Source organism: Solea solea, chromosome 6 (genome assembly GCF_958295425.1).
Source record: "Solea solea chromosome 6, fSolSol10.1, whole genome shotgun sequence".
In the NCBI taxonomy this organism is placed as follows: Eukaryota; Metazoa; Chordata; class Actinopteri; order Pleuronectiformes; family Soleidae; genus Solea; species Solea solea.
This window is the reverse complement of record NC_081139.1, coordinates 18643596-18660533: the sequence shown is the minus strand read 5'-3', so window position 1 is coordinate 18660533 and position 16938 is coordinate 18643596. Positions and strand designations below refer to the sequence as shown.

Here is a 16938-nt window from a genome sequence, read left to right as displayed (position 1 = left end):
TATTCTAATATCACAGTGTCAGTTATAGAGTCACACAACCAAGGTAACGCCTCCTGGCAGGATACTGTGCTGTTCACCTCTATAGATGTATTTAGGGACCACACATAAGTCGGGCAATGTCAGATAACTCGTCTCTTGGCTGGCTGTTTTCATCATAAAAGTGAAAATTGTAGACGGCTATTGTGCCCCGGGATGGCAAAACAGTCAGAGACAGGCTAACGGGAGAACCTTTACCGGATCCCCACAGATCCAGAGAGATGGTGGAGGTGAATAGTTGCGATGAAACCTGCTCACATTGAACAGAAGAAGACGGAGCAATGGTAACTAACAGGCAACGGACTTTGTGGTTAACTCTCTGTAAATAATGGCCTCAGTCTCACTGACGTACAAGTCTGCACAGCAACATTTACACCACAATTATTTACATTACACTGCCTGTTCCAGTGGCAACAAAGCTATTCTTAGCCAGTAAACTCCAGAGTTTAATGTTTGTCACAAAGCCAGATTGCATCAGTTGTTTCCCTCCAGGCTCATATAAACTTTTAGTCACTCACTGGAGTAAGACAAATGAAAGTTAAACTCTGATGGGTTGAATCCAACACCTGTCCCTCTCATTTTTGCTGCATCTTAGGCTGCCAAAATGTTGGTTCTTAGAGACTGAGTCACGTGAAGTCCCGAGCAATATACGAGCAGTAGCATGAAATAGATCGTAAATATACAGTACTGTAATTGTAATGTAACAATAATGATGAGAGAACTACTACTAATAATAATAACACTAATCGCACAAGTAGATCTGGATCCTGCAGCCCTGGATCTGCAGGTTACCTGCATCATATATCAGCCATCGACTGTCCTGATTGCTAAAGATTGACATCGGCTATAGAAAAACCCACTATTGTATTGTTGACCTCCACTCTTTGTAATGTGATATCGGTTCCTCCTGCTTTTATGTTCCGGTGAAGATGGTAGAAGCTATTATTGACTGAAGCTGTGCATTCACTCATGGTCCTTGAATTCCAAACCCTGTTGTTTTCAGTTCAGACTGCTGTATGTGGGATTAAACAGACAGACGTAATCAGACTCCACTATGACCAAACTGTTACTGTCTATAATCGAGTTGGCTAAGATTTATCAAGGGCATAGTTTTGAAACTGATTAGTGGGGAAGTTGAGAGAAAAAGTAAAACTTTGCAGAATGTCACTATTTTCGGCTAAGTGTTGGAAAATTGGAGCAAATGAGTGGAGAAGACAGAAAATGCCTGTGGTTATTGTACCTCCTCACTGACTACTACTGTTTAAATTCTCCTCATCCTTCACTCTCTTCTCGACAAAACCTACTGCTCTCATTTAAATGACATCTCTCGATCTCCATCCGCTGTATCCTTCTCTTAGTGTCTGGTTTTTTTTTTTTTTTGCATGACAGTCTGTGGTGGGAAAGCAGGCTGATGATGAAGTGTTAATTCATTGCACCTCCTTGAGCTATGAGATGAGCGCATGCATTTAATGAGCAAAGAGCTAGACTAACCAATTCATGCCTCTGGTGTTTTTATGGTGTGTGTGTGTGTGTGTGTGTGTGTGTTGAAGTGTGAGTTCAGGTGCATCTTAGTGGGTACACGTGTGTGAGTGTGGTAGTGTGATGGCTCATACACATACATGTCTTTAAAACTGTTATTCTGGTGTCTTGATTGAAGCTGGGTGTTTGGAGTGCAGGTGTTAATAACACTAACATTTGGTACTTTTCCACTAGCCCAACTCGCCTCGCCTTGCCTCGGCACAGTTATTTTGATTTTCCATTAGCTGTAGTACCTGGTATACCTGGTAATTTTTCAGTACCTGCTCAGGCGAGATTCCAAGCGAGCCCATTCTATACATGACGTCATCAGACTGCCGTCCACTGATTGATCAGAGTGCCGTCACAGGAAGAGGCATGAGCCAGAAGTCCGACACAAGAATCAAAACGAACAATGCTGAAACTGTTGTTCAGTTAAAAAGACTTAAAAATCTTGAAAACTTGGGTTAATCTCATTCAATAAACATTTAGCAAGGAAATGTCGTCTTTTAAGGTCTGGTGTATTTGTCGACAGTACTGCTGACGCCTGCGATCACGATCGGCGAGCCGCATCACAAACCCTGCCGCTGTAATTCAGTTCAGTGACTGTCAGACACAGTCTGTGCTCCGGTCATGTAGGAAGTACTGAACTAATCTTTTTTAAGTAACTGATTCTAATGATTCATTACATTGAAAACAACTACTTTACAAGTCACTAGTGAATAGTGTGTCTCATGCAGCTGTGCTGTGATGACCCTGCCCACATTGAAGAGGTACTTTATTGTAATGGAAAACCAACCGAACCGTGTAGAGTCGAGCCGTGCAGAGCCGAGGCGAGGCGGTACTATGTAGTGGAAAAGTGCCAATTGATGCAGAAACCTGGAAAAGCCTGTGATGCCTGTCAGTTTGCTCCTGGCAGACAATTACCTGCGACTGAGATCAAAGCCTTCCAGAAATAAAAGAAGAAAGAAAATGCTCCCTAATTTTTCCTGAAAAATAATAGCTGGAAAGTGTGAACATGCATTGGAGCACTAGGTACTACCAGGTGCCAGGTACTCTCCTCCTCCTTAAATCAAACAGGTCTGTGTGCAAGGCTTTGATAAGAGGAAGAAGCAGTAACTATCCCTGCTTAGATAATAGACAGACCAAAAGTGCTGCAGTGCTAGTAATACTTGTTTACAATAAGTACCTGAGTAAAGGTTAATTTTGTAGCACATTTAAAACAACCTTGGCTGACCAACGTGCTGTACAGACAATTCAAACACAAAATACAAATAAAAATGGCAATGGAAATAGAAGTAAAATATATGATATTAAATATATGATATCATCAATAATAAAAAAGTATAATACCCAGACATCAGTGCAGGTTTTAACCAAAGCAGCTTGACTTTGTTAATGTTGGTCTGCATTTACCTTTACCAAAAGCACAGTAATCAAATGCATTTTAAGTAATAAATAATAATCCTTCCAGTTTCAATAGGGTTCTTGCAACCTTGTTGCTCGAACCCTAATTAAAATGTGAAATGGCAATATTAACTGTCTGGTATGTAGCCGTGATTTGGCATGCAACTACAACTGTTTCATCCTTCAACTGACTCTTATTTTCTCCCGTCTTCCTTATTAAAAAGCCAAATCAGCAGTTTGACAACACAGACTCTGTCTGCTCGTGACAGTTTGTCTCTTGCCTCATTCTCGTGTAAGTGCTCTTTCCTCATCTCGGTGATTCTCTCTCTCTCGCTTCTCCTGTCTCCAAGTGGAAAAAACTCACCCAAATCCTTTCTCCCTAAACATGTAGATTTATTCAAATGTGTCATTTGCATAATTTTGTATTTACATAATTGATTTTTTAAGGAAGCGTTTTTCACCGTGTGACCAAGAGGTCTCATCTCCATTCTGTCTCTCTCTGACACACACACACACTCTCTTTAGATTTAAATTCATGCATATTCCGTCCCACTTTTTGGCACATTCCATAAATGTATGTTTACTTCCTGTGTATTTATCATATATCATACCATAACTATAATTGTCACCCCCTAAATTACCACATACCTTGCAGTTCCAGTTGATTTACCCCCTAATATTAACCACTAGACTGTGCTTTCTCCAGACTTGGGGACACAATTGGCTGTCCTCAAGGATCTCGTCTTTGTTCTCAAAGGTAGCCTATGACCTGCACACACACACACGCACACTTTCTTGTACAGCTGTACAGCATCTTTAGTAAGGACACTCACAGACATAAATCATCCACTAACCTTCAACCCTAACCCTAAAACCAGGTCTTAACTTTGAAAAAGCCCTTGAAAGTTGTAACGACTAGCCAAAAATGTCCTCACTTTCCCAAAATCCCCTTGCTTCCTATGATTTATGCATTTCTTTGGTTCTCATGAAGACACACATACAGTCCACACACACACACACACACACACACATACACACACACTCTCTTTAGCTAGAACATTGCAGTTTCAAGTCTTAATGAAGCGTGAAGTGTTGCCAAGCTGGTGCATCTGCTGACCCTCGTGTTTCAGCCACAGCAGTCATGACTCAGTCAAGCACAGATAATAAAATGCATTTCGATTCACTACATTGGTTTGTTTGTTTAGAGGGGACATAATTGTTTCCACTATACCGGTAAGTGTCTTTGACCTTTTTGAGCTGTGGAGCACTTTTGTAGATGCAGGAATGTTCTTGTTCTGGTGTCACAGGCGAACCTAAAAGCCTTATCTCCCATTTGCCGTCGAGGCATAATGACATAACCTTCAGTGAACCCAGGTAAAGCTGGGTCCAAGTCGACTAATGACCATACCTAGCTTAGATTGTAGACTGAGGTAAAATTCATATTGTTGATGCTTTATTAGAAGCAAATGGTCCAACCACTTTGGAAAATCTCTATTGCAATGTTCCTAACTGCTACGCTTAATGCCAGACTGTGAAGAAAGCCATTAAAGAGAGGGCAGAGGTGCTGTACTGTTGCTCGGAAATGGGGATTATTTCACACATTTATTGTATTTGTGTAGCTGGTAAAACAGCACTAATAGCTTTGTCAAGTGGGGGAAAAAAGGAACTTGAGAAGGAAGTAGGTGTACTGTCAGACTTTCTGTTATGGAAAGTAACCAAAGTTGTTTGACACAAACAGTGCTGCTAATCCATTGTTTGAAAGGCTTTTAAACATTTAAGAAGCACTTATGAAAAAGTAAATGACGGCTCTTAACTCTTTGTCACGGACAATGAGGTGAGGAAAAAAAGAATCACTATTATTCACATACTTTAATCATTCTATTCTCTCCTTGATGACTCTATGAGCCTCAAGTCTGTTCTTTTACTTTGTTGATTGACTGTTTTTTTTTGCCTGAATTTTTGCCCGTAAAACGTGCAGACGTCTCCATGACAACCAACTGCACACTATCCTCTGATATAGATGGATATAGCTTTAAATGAGCCGCTAATTTAACCACAAATTTGCTCTGGTCGTGATTTGCATTGTGGTTTGAGTCTCGATAGTTAGCCATCTTTAAAAAGTAGGTCGACATCCTGAAAGTTTGGGAAACACTGAAGTGTTTGAAATGGTTCAAATCTTAATCGTGTAATATTTAATATTTTATGTGTATTTATAGCACTAAATATTTTCATGAAGCTTCATTATATCACAACTCAAATCATATTTGCGTTCATATTCACATTTAGATGTTTTACTGAAATCATTCAGGGAGGGCTGTATCTGACAATTATTATAAATGCTTCATCATTTGATTATTTTCCATAAAATGGATAAAATTGATTTTTTTTCCCTCAAACATCGAAATAATGATGAATAACTTCTTGTTTTGTCCACAAACCATTATTACTCTTTTACTTATTTCTTTGTGACATGGAACAAAGAAACCAGAAAATATTCACATGGTATAGGACACACTGGTATAGTCACATTCGATTAAGATGGAGTGAGAGATAAGGTGTCTCTTATGATTATTATTATTAAATTTTTTTGTTATTTGCTTCATTTTCTACACACTCAGTTTTCTCAGTTCCACTCTAATCACATACCCTGGTGTATACAGTAGAACAGTATTTCTGATTTTCCTCCAAGCACCACCAGAGAAAGCTTGTGTACCACTGGTGGTACACGTACCACAGTTTGAGAGCCATGGTGGTAATTGATTAATAGTAGATTAATCGTTCAGCCCTAGTGTCCACTACATAAAAAAGAATTGTACAGGTGCATGACGGGAGGGGCAAATAGTCGAGCAGGACTTTTTTTGGTCCAGTATAAATCAGGTTTCACTCTATTTGTGCTCTGTATGGAATACTGCCCTGGCTGTGTTTTTGCTAGCTCAGTTCATTTAGACTCTTAACGTTCAGACTGAGGTTGCTGACTCCTGGTCACTAGGGAGCCCAAAAACAATGAGTGGAAGTACCTGAAATGTCCGATACGGCCCATCAACCACAGCAAACTACTTGGGTGTGTGTTTGTGTCTGCGTCTGTACCACAACAAGCCCCTGCACCTCTCTTTGAAAGTCTCTCATCTATGGAAATGGGACCTCCACACTCCTGTGAGCACTCTGTGGGATGCCACACACTCACACACACAGACTGAGACTGGGGCACATATTCAGTTTAGGGCCAGCCACTGAAGAGCAGGGAGGTTAAACAGATGGCAGCGGCTGTATCCGTTACACAGATTACTCAGCACACACACACTGTAGCAAGTGGCTTTGTGAGTTCACCTCATTTAACTGAATGGTGTTTTTATGAGGCATGGCAACATTAGAGCCACCCACTGCTCTAATCTATCCTGTCCTGCTCTGTGTCTAATGCTGGACTGGGAGCACTCGGATCGAGTGGGCAAGGATAGACATACCTTGGTGTCCTGTGTGTTTGTGTGCTGCTGATGCTTTAAGTGCGTGCTATTTGATTTTTGCGATAAATGTTTTGCAACCTATTGCAGTGTAGAATGTTACATTACATGAATGTGCCGTTGTAAAATATTTACAGATTTGTAAATATATCTGTAGATATTTATACAGATCTGTGATTGCATAAAACAGATGGTAAGATGTTAATCTTTGAGTTCTGACTGTTCAAGTCCTGCAAAGATCTGCTGGCAATAAAAACACACACACACCTGCCCTTTAAATATTAATGTGCAAGCTACAAATGAACATTCACTACACTTGGAAATAAATGCACTCGAGTGTTACTGATTTCAAACATTTGTGTTTGATTGTATTGTGTATTGAAAACAGTAATAAAAGAAATGTAGTATGTTGGTAGCATAGTTAGTAATTATAATATATCTGTATTTTATGCAAGTGTAATTTAGCCATGAAGCTCAGAGAGAGAGAAACTTGAAAATAAATTGAAAACACTGGCAATAAACACTGTCAAACAAGTTAAAAGCCTTGGCGTTATTTTGCCTTCAGATCTCAACTTTGAAGCTTATATTAGAAACATGGCAAATTATGCTTTTTGCCATCTGTAAAACACTGCCAAAGTACGTCCCTTTCTCTGCTTTAGTCAGATGTGTCGACAAAAATAGATGCTTTCATTACATGCAGACTCGACTAATGCAATGCTCTACTTTCTGGTCTTCCTAAGAATAAAATAGCTGAGTTATAACTACACCACAACTCAGCTGCACATGTGCTGACCAGGACCGGGACCCATATTTTTGAGTCTCTGCATTTTTGCATTTTTCCGTCTGTTTTAGTATCAATTACTTTAATGGTTTTAAAGCGCCCAACGATCTTCGTAGTTCTACATTTATCAGATTTGCTTTTGAATTAAAAACCCTGTAGAACATAAGGCCGTCTGTTAATGGCCTTTCACCTACCCTTTAAATGCCTAAAGGTTTTTTAAGTACTTCGAGAATAGAATAGAATAGAAATCTTAATTGTCATTGGGTATATTTTCATGCAGTCGAGCTAAGGCCATAATAGACCAAAAGTGTGAGTGCTTTAAAACACATTCACATACGCACCAACACAAAAAAGCAGGGGAGAAAATACTAATTCTGAACAAGAATCAATACACTTTAAATTCAAGGGAGTGACGAGAAACCAAACAGATTGGTGGACGTGGGCTTTAGATGGAAGGTTAACATGTCAACAACGTTGTGCCACCAGTTTGACCAGTTTTCAGGGGGGGGGGGGTGAAAAGAAGAAGCAAAAAAGAGAGTGCTGTCAATTGCTGTTACAGTACTATAATAATCATGAGCCATCATTTTGTTTGGAACAAACTGATTCGCCGGCACACCCGTCGCACACCAAATTGCTGACCTGTCTAGTTCTTTGTGATAATGTTAAGTGTTGTCTTTTTTGGATCAAAGGAGAGCAGGTGTACAGTGTCTCTCAAAGCAAATTTGGCTCAGAAAGTACTTTTTCCTTAAACTCCCTAACATGTGCAACTTGTTTGCAATGGTCACTGGCTCTACTCACCTTGTGCCCACCTTGTTCCTCTTTGGACTGTTATTTCTCCCTTTTTCTTTTGCAAAGAGAGACGTAATGATACGCCTGTCTTTTACCCTCTTCCTCTCTGTCACCGTCTCTTCTAACCTTGTGTCGTCCTTATACCCTCTACTGTCTCACTAACCACTGTCCCCTCGCTCTTTCTTAGCCTGCAGATCTGGATGCCTGGGTAAGCAACACTACAACTACTAGAGTCTTGTGTTATTAGGCTTCTCTCTCTCTCTCTCTCTCTCTCTCTCTCTCTCTCCCTCCCTCCCTCTTTCTCTCTCTCTATTCGAATGTCATGTTTTCATTGTGCATTAAAGCGAGGCTGTCAGTGTGCTGCTGCCACAATTCCACACAACAACACTTTGGGAGGTATTCAACTAGAAAATTGCACATCATCTGTAGTGCTGGCAGATGTGATTTTATACACACACACACACACACACTGCCCTTAAGCATCAAACAGCCAGTGTATGAAAAGAAAAGTGCAGTGAGCGTAGTACAGGGACTTGCAGATGTGCTCTTTGGCGATGCGTGTGTCCGCTAAATTTAAGATAAGATTAAACTGGATTACAGTACATGTAATGCCAATCTCTCTCTCTCTCTCTCTCTCTCTCTCTCTCTCTCTCTCTCTCTCTCTCTCTCTCTCTGTCTCTCTGTGTACACAGAGCGAGTGAAGATGCTGTTGCTCCATCTGATCTACATCACACCCACTAATGCACAAATCGGCCTCAGCAATCAGTCACCATTACACCAAGACACTCACACGATGTATGTGTGAGTGTGTGCGTGCACTTATAGGCTTACACCATGTCATGATGCTTACTTTCTATTTTAGTGCTACATTAAATCCATCCCCATCACTGCTTTTTGCTGTGTTCATACACCATTTCATGTTCACACAGCTGTTGGACAGCTTCACTCATTACCCGTGTTGGTTAGAAACTATGCAATGAGTGTTAAACGCAGGAACACATATGTAAACTTCTCTAAACAGAATTCAATTCTCTGTGTTATCTGTCTTTTAACGCGTTCTGGTCATCATCATTGTGCTTTATTCGGCCTTTCAGCTGTGGTGAAGTATGACTAGGCGTTATGGATCAATAATCATATCAGGGTACACCTTATATATATACTGTATGTTCTAATGTTATCTTGTGCACAGTGTTCAGTTCATTTCAGTTAAGCAGGCTGATGAGAATTATCCTCACAGCCACTGCAGACCACTCCACGTACTATTCTGCTCTCTGGTCAGTTTTCATCCTGCTCTAAAGAAATCACTCACTATCACGTCTTGTACTTGGAGCTGTGAGAGCACAGGTGCTCCCTCATCCTTCCTCTCCTGTTTTTTTTTTTTTTTTTCTAAATTCCACTTCACACTCTGGTGAAAATCTGAAGAGATGGAAACGCGAGCATGATATAAATCATTTTCTTTTTTGATAGCAGTGAGTCTTTGGTACTTTCACGTTTCTCTTCGAGGTGATATTTTGTTTCACAGAAGCTGACAACAGGAACATGATCAGGTATAGCCGCTAACTGACCTGATGAGACTTGTGCTTGCGCAGTAATGGTCACAGAAGTTTAGAGCTCACCGAGGCGTTAGTTATAAGTAGCTGAAGAAATTTAAAGGTTGAAAAAAAACGGGTTTTAATTTGGGTGATGGCGAGATTGGGATTTTCTGAATTTAATATGCACAGATCAGAGCAGGTAAAGCTCTGTGTGATCTCAAGCTATGTGAGCTCTGACTGGGAACCATTTTCCATTTTCAATCACCTATACCGTGATTGAAAATACATCGATATAACTTGATTAAACTTCGATATAAGCTGATAAAAGCCCCATGTTGAGGTCACAACTGCATGCTCCTGACCAGACTTCTCATAGATGCATGTAAACCAAACTGCAAGTGCTATTTATTTTGGTTCTAGTAGGCAGCTCAACATAATTAATAACAAATAAAAATGCCACTGTTCTCAGTTGTGGATGGGCGATCTAATGGGAGATAGATTAGTAATACACAGTGAGTTCAGTTGTGAAGCTGAGTGAACCGTTCATTTACACTGATGCCATTTTGATTGTCCACATCCTTATTATTTGTAAATACATTAGTAGGCTCAGTAATAATATTTATGAAAATGTATTGGTATCAACACACTGTGGATCCTCATTCTGTTAAACCAATACATGTGAATGTTTCCCCAAAGTGAATATTTAATTTAAAATCCTTCATGCATGTGCATTTCTCACCTAAGGCTGAACTGGCAACTTGTTTTTCGCTGTGCATTTTTTTGACAGCTTGCTTCTTATCTTCCTCTGCTTGCCTGATGCTTCATCACAACCCAGACTATGGGTCGTCCTGCAGCCACTCTGCCATCTTGCTGTCTGTTACAGCTTGGCTCAGCAGGCATTTTAAAGGATTTCATCCCATCATAATGCCAGCATCACCATCTCAGTGCCTGCTTCTGCTGCTTCTGCTGCTGCTGCCGTCATATGCCACTTCAATAGTTTTGTAAGTTTTGTTACATTCAATGAAAAACAGGTGCACAATCACCTGATTGTATGAGTTGTTTTTCATTTATATCAGCAGCTGCTGTTTTCAACCACCATGTTTTTACGATAGGCAAATGAAACAGCTTTTTGCTGCTAACTGAAGGCAACATAGGTTCTCCAGCACACTTGGAAAGGGATGGGGTGAGGGATATTCAACTGCCACCAATTAATGTTGTTAAATTTTGCAAATTGTACCTTGTATTAAGTCATAAATGCGATTAAAATTAAATTACAGAAAGGAGTTGAATTGAAATACTGCTGGAGCACTGGAAATTTAATTTAAAGCCTGCAAATTCTGTTTATGATCATGTTGTGGAAATATGCGTATCTCCTTTTAGATTGTTCTTATGTGGGATTGGATTAGGGTTGAACTGTATTAAATGTCTAATTGCAATTATTTTCACTGAGATTGAAATATGATTTGCAATGTTAGATGGAGTTCTAATTTTACATAATTATTCTCATTTTTATTGTAAAATGGATTTATGTGTGATGTTTGTGCAAAACAAAGATGTTTTCTTCAGCCTATAGAATATGATGTGATGTACAATATTTAATTACACTTTGGCTTTAGCAAATATTGCTAATATAATCTGAACTCCGAGGAGGACAACCCTTTCTATTATTTTCATTGTTTGATTGTAGTAACTTTTATATATATTACATAGAGCCCCTTTAAATCATCATTCCTTTGTTTTTTTACTTAAAGTATAGATTCCATGTCCATTATTATGTTCTGTATGAATCCATGAAATATCGCCTGGAGGAGGAACTCTTTAAGTCACCAGAATAACAATGCACTGAAACATGAACCTGTAATTTGATGCTTTAACTGCTCCCTCATGAAGGGTATCACTTTAACCATATTCTTCACAAATAGTTTTTTCTCTCCCCGTTAATCTGTTGGTAAAGGAAATTATTTGTTTTGTTTGCACACTGCTGCAGAAAAGACGTGTTGTCATTTTCTAAAAATTTAATTAGTTGTGCATTAGCTGATGTAAGAAGTATCATGAGTGCCTTTCTACTCCATGATTGCACAACAGCGGTTACAGCAACTGCTTACATTTCTATTATGTAGTTATGTACTGTATGTTCAAAAGTGCAGTGATTATATTGAATTATTTTCTTTTTTTAACCTAGAAATTAATTAGAGTTGTTGGATACAGTAAAAATGGCATTATGTTATAGCCAAAATGTTTGTGAATCAAAAACAATGCTATATTTATGTTTTCTGTATCTGACTCCTTGTTTCTTTTCCCCTCCTCATTTCTGCCTTGTGTCACATGTGCGCAGCATGCTCATCACAAACGGAAGTGAATGAACAGCTTTAGTCCATTACCTTTAAGTGTCATATTACCCACTTAGTAACTGTATCAAGTTCAATACTGAAACATAAGAAAGGTTCATTGATACATACAGTATATGGATTGGCTTTGCTCTCCTCCATTTCTCTGGTGGTTGAGCTGGTAGCATTTGCTCCTACTTTATTATGTTCTGTCTTTTTATTGATATATGTGGGCTTTTTACAAGCTCTTCTTCAATGTCTTCTTATTTTTCATCTTCAGGCCAAACAACTGCAGAGTAAAGAGATGGAACTTGCCAGCCTCTCCAGCTTTTATAAAGAACAAATAGAAGTACTGGAGAAAAAGGTAAGAACTTTTATTTTTCCATCTTATAAACATGCACACATATCACAACAAAAGCAAATGTCCACAGCTCCACCGAAAGGCCTCGTAAGCATGCTTCCTCAAATGTGTCCATTAGGCTCCGTTCAGACTCAAGTCAATCAGATCTGATTATTTTTGTAGGGCTGTGTATCAGATTAAAAAAAAAACTGATTGGTGTCATTTCAGTATGAGGTCCGAGATCAGATCCAATAAGTGGCCATGCCACATGAGCACATGAGATGTTGTCACTTTGGGATGTTGTCATCCACCTGCACATGCTAAAATTAAGGTTCAAATCCTCTGCTCTGAGACGCTGGGGGCGTGTCCACTGGAGAAGATGCCACACACACACATACTGGTTTTTAAGCTTTAGTGGGTCCGTGAACGTTGCTGTTCATCAGTGTTTGTACAGAATATTAATACAAATGCTCTGGTATCAAACTGCTTTTTTAACAAACATCTACTTTTTCCCCATTTTTGGTTGTGGTTTAATGACATAGTGTCCATAAACGCAAAGCTGGTTTTAATTACAGTCGTGCGCTCCGTCGCTTCCTCTTCTTCTCAGTGGCAACTGCAGCCTCACAGCAGGAGTCTGCTCTTTCTGTTATTCTAGGATTCTAAAATGAAGTGGCAGAGCTTTCGTCTGTGTTTTTGCATAAAACATGTTTATGGGGCAAAGACATCTCAGCGAGCAAACTGAAGGCCAAACTGATGTAGGAGCAGGTGCAGTTTCTCGTGAGTGAACGGTAAACTGCTGGTAAAGCTCACTAAGTTTGCTTTTTATATATCATTACAGCATTTAAAGGAATACTTCACCGATTTGCATTTATCTTTGTATTACTAGAATAGGGGCAGTATTTTTGAAAAATTGTGCTTCCCAACCTCAGTTTCCCCTGAGTCAAGAAATATCTTCATTCTTTTTTTTGTTACGTGCCCACCAGGGACTTGGTCTGAGGCTTGAAACTGCAACACAGTTTATTTATTTTATATTTAAACATGTAACTTAGCAGCACATTAGCTATAGCACTGGGTTATATGTCGATATTATATCCAGCAACATGATGCAACACTTTGAATATCGTCATATAGCACCTGTGGTGTCATTTCCATATTTTACAGGTGGTTGCATCACTGATATTGAGGCATTTAGTGAAATATTGTTTTGATGATGTTAAATTAAATGCATTAAAAATGCTGGAATTGACAAAAAAATTCAGTTACCAATTCTTCAATTTTAAACCTTTTTATAAAAGTACAAGGGCCTCGTGCCTGCCTGTCATTACGTTAGGCTGTAGTAAACACGCTCTGATACAGATGATCTGGTTGTCTCTGGGACACTGGAGAAACTGAGCGTGTGAGGTCCAGAGAAATGACTCACAAAGGGAAGTAAACATGTCAGTCAGTTAATTCGCATTAAGAATTGAACTAACTGTTAATTTGTTATATCTAATAAACCAACCGTTAAAAATCAAGATCCCTAGTTTCACACAGTGGAAATAGTAAATAATGCGAGTGTCATGTTCCCCACTGTCCTTGAAGAGTAAAACACAAGACACTCTTCTCGGTCCTGGAAATGTCAAGCCCACACACCAGCATCAAAATGTAAATGTGAATGAATTGAAAGTTCCTGCAGACAGATGGGAGTCACGACTTGCTGTTGATGGACTAGCACTCAAGAGGTTTCACAGCGCTGCATCTCTCAGAAAGCTTCAGCTGCCTAATCAAATGTACTGTGCTCTTCTTACCACGCTGTCCTTTTGCTGGCAACCCACTGGTCTTTTAACAAAATGGGAAAAAGAATGAAAGGGGGTTTATTGTGTGCTTTTAAGAAATTATGACCCTGTGTTCACTCAATCTGAGCACTAATGCGCAGTTGATATTTCACACACTTTAAAAGCACAGTGGTTTGATAAATGTTGCTTGCTTTTTACAGAGTAAACCTGTGTTTGAGAAAGACGCCACAATGGTTTATTATTTCATGGTCAGAAAACATCTTTGATTTTACACCCGTAAACGCAGACAGTGGCGAGATGAAACGATAAATTAAGAGGAAAAAAAGGAATGAATGACAAGGATACTGACAAAAAGTCTAAAATCTAAAGGAAAGACACTGAAAATATGCCCTTATGCATTCAAGTATAAATATTAAATATTTGGAGTTAGTTCATCTGTATTGGCTGTATCATCCCTAGTTTTTAATCAAAGCTATTGGGAATATGTGTTTCCTCATACGCTATATGTATTTATTTTGTTTTAATTTCTTTTATTTATTTTCACTAATTTTTTAGTTTGGTTTTAACCCATTTTGTTTTACTACTTGTTAACTTCTTTCTTTTGTATTTAATTGGCTTGATTTTTACTGTAAAGTAGAAATCTGCTGTATAAAAAAGGTTTATAATAATTATAATAATAACTTCAATTTCTATAGCGCCTTTCACAAAACCCAAGGTTTCTGTACAAGGAACATTAGTAGAAAAAAAACAAAGCAAAATAAAAACACAAATAAAAACAATGAGGGGGCAAAAACCTGCAGGAACAAGTGTCGCTTCAGCATAGATTTAAAAGACTCCTGAGTTGGTGGCTGGCGAATAGCCAGAGGGAGTGAGTTCCAGAGGGTTGGAGCAGCAACACTGAAAGCCCTGTTGCCAAAGTTTTGCCTGCAGGTGCGGGGGATGGAGATGAGGCCGACGTCAGCAGACCGCAGGTTCCGGGAGGGACGGTGCACATGAAGGACGGCTGAAAGATAATGTGGAGTGAGTGAATGAAAAAAAAGTAGGAGAAGTTGAAGATGATGTGGAACTTAACAGGGAGCCAGTGCAGATGTTTCAGCACTGGGGTGATGCGTTGCCAAGGTTTAGTCTGAGTGAGAACCATAGCAGCAGAGTTCTGAACATGTTGTAGCCTGTCCAGCATTTTCTTGTGGACCCCATACAGGACGATGTTATGAATGCATGAATGAGGGTCTCAGCGACAGAATCAGGGTGTGACAGCCAGACACAGCAGAAAAGGATAAGGAAATACAACTTGATAAGATGAATAAAGAGCGCCAGTAGCTGTTGATCCATGGTGGAACTTCGTTGATCCTTCCCTCTATTTTGCAAGTATCTTTTGCTTCTTTCACTAAGTCGAGTAATGTTGTGCTTTCTACATTATTCCACACATACCATAGCCCGTCATGTGATTTCTAAACATCACTCTTCATTCGCTGAATCTCTCATCTTTGCTCTCATTCACATTCCCCCTTTATTGGTTTGCCAACTGCTCTGCCAAATTTATGCGGCTTTTTTGAATTTTCTTGTTTCCATCCAGGTTTTTTTGTATGCAGAAATTGAAAATGCACATGAAAACAGGCCGACAGAAACCCACCTATTGAAAACTGATTTTAAAAAAAATGAGGAGTTAAAAGGTACAGACACAGGTAGACACACATGACTCTCTCCCTCACACACCCCCACTTCGCTCTCCCACCCTTAGCGCACACACAACTCTCCCTCCAGTATTCAGCAAACCCTCTCAGGGACTTGACTCCCCCACCAGCCTCTCTACCTGTTCTCTCCCTCTGGCAGAGCCCATCAGGCAGATGGGGAACCTTATCTAGTCTCTTGCACTCGCCTTCTTTAGGCCTCTGAGAAAACCTTTTACATAGCCAAGTTAAATGGACAGGTCCCTTGCACAGTGTGCAGCAGGCGGCACACACCGTAATGCTCGACGGAAGAGACTGATTGGCAGAGAAGTGGAGGATGCTCTATCTTTCACCGCTCGCCAGCACGGTCACATTTTCTATCGCGCATTTCCACCCCTCACTTGCTCGCTGCTGACCTGCATGTGGATGAAGGAGTGAGGAGGAGCAGGCACTGAGACCAAAAGATAAAGAGGCTGTATGGACTGAGTATTTAACAGACAGCCTATCCTGAGCCAGCTTCCACCTTCCTTCATTTTTCCATCTAGCACTCTATTCATCCTGGTTTCCTTTTATGCCCCTTTTCCTTTTTTGTCTGCTTATCGCTCTTTCTTTCACTCCCTTATACCTGTGGAAAATTCCAGTTTGGTTGAAGTAAATGGCCCCTTATGTCTATATAAATTACTGTACAATGCAGTATATCTCAATTCTCATATAAATAATCTCATATAAATAATGATCACAGCAGGGAGAGAAATAACTGCGTTAAATATCAAGGCCTCCTTCACCATATTTGTGCATTAAATCACTCACAGTCTTGGGACATCAGATTAATACTAATAATAACAATAATAATTTTTTTATAAGCACCTTTTGAACACTCACGGACACTTTACAAAACACACAAAAAAAAAACAGGCAACAAGACGAAACAGGAAACAGAAAATGGAGTGTGATTGCAGAGGGTTAGCTATTTTGAACAGTTGGGTTTGAAGAGTGTCTGCAAAGGATATCAATGTCGTCATCTGCTCATATCTACAATAGTGCACTCCAGTACCACCAACACTTCCCCATTCCATTTGGTGGCCCTCTTGTTTTGGTCAAACGAGACAACAAAAAAGATGGTCACCATGGAAACTTGCTCACGTTTATTCGAGGTGGTCTGCTGGTACCCACACATGTACCAACTGCTGCTCAAAGTATACAAGGATATACAAATATGGCCAAACGCCTGGCAAGAAACTGCCACGACTAGAATGAAATGTGAGATCTAGTATGCATGTATTTGTGCATTTGATGTGGTGTGTGACT

The 16938-nt window shown here is 39.7% G+C and overlaps 1 protein-coding gene across 2 annotated transcripts in view; it reads left to right on the top strand.

Moving 5' to 3' along the window:
• Window positions 1-16938, top strand: part of LOC131460996 (MICOS complex subunit mic25a-like) — a 70158-nt gene that overhangs the window by 14208 nt on the left and 39012 nt on the right. Inside the window, exons 5-6 of one of the 2 annotated variants that reach the window (XM_058631952.1) lie at window positions 8174-8194; window positions 12126-12209. In XM_058631952.1, coding sequence (XP_058487935.1) covers window positions 8174-8194; window positions 12126-12209 — 105 coding nt within the window. The remainder of the gene's footprint in view (window positions 1-8173; window positions 8195-12125; window positions 12210-16938) is intronic. The other variant, XM_058631953.1, reaches the window with a different exon arrangement.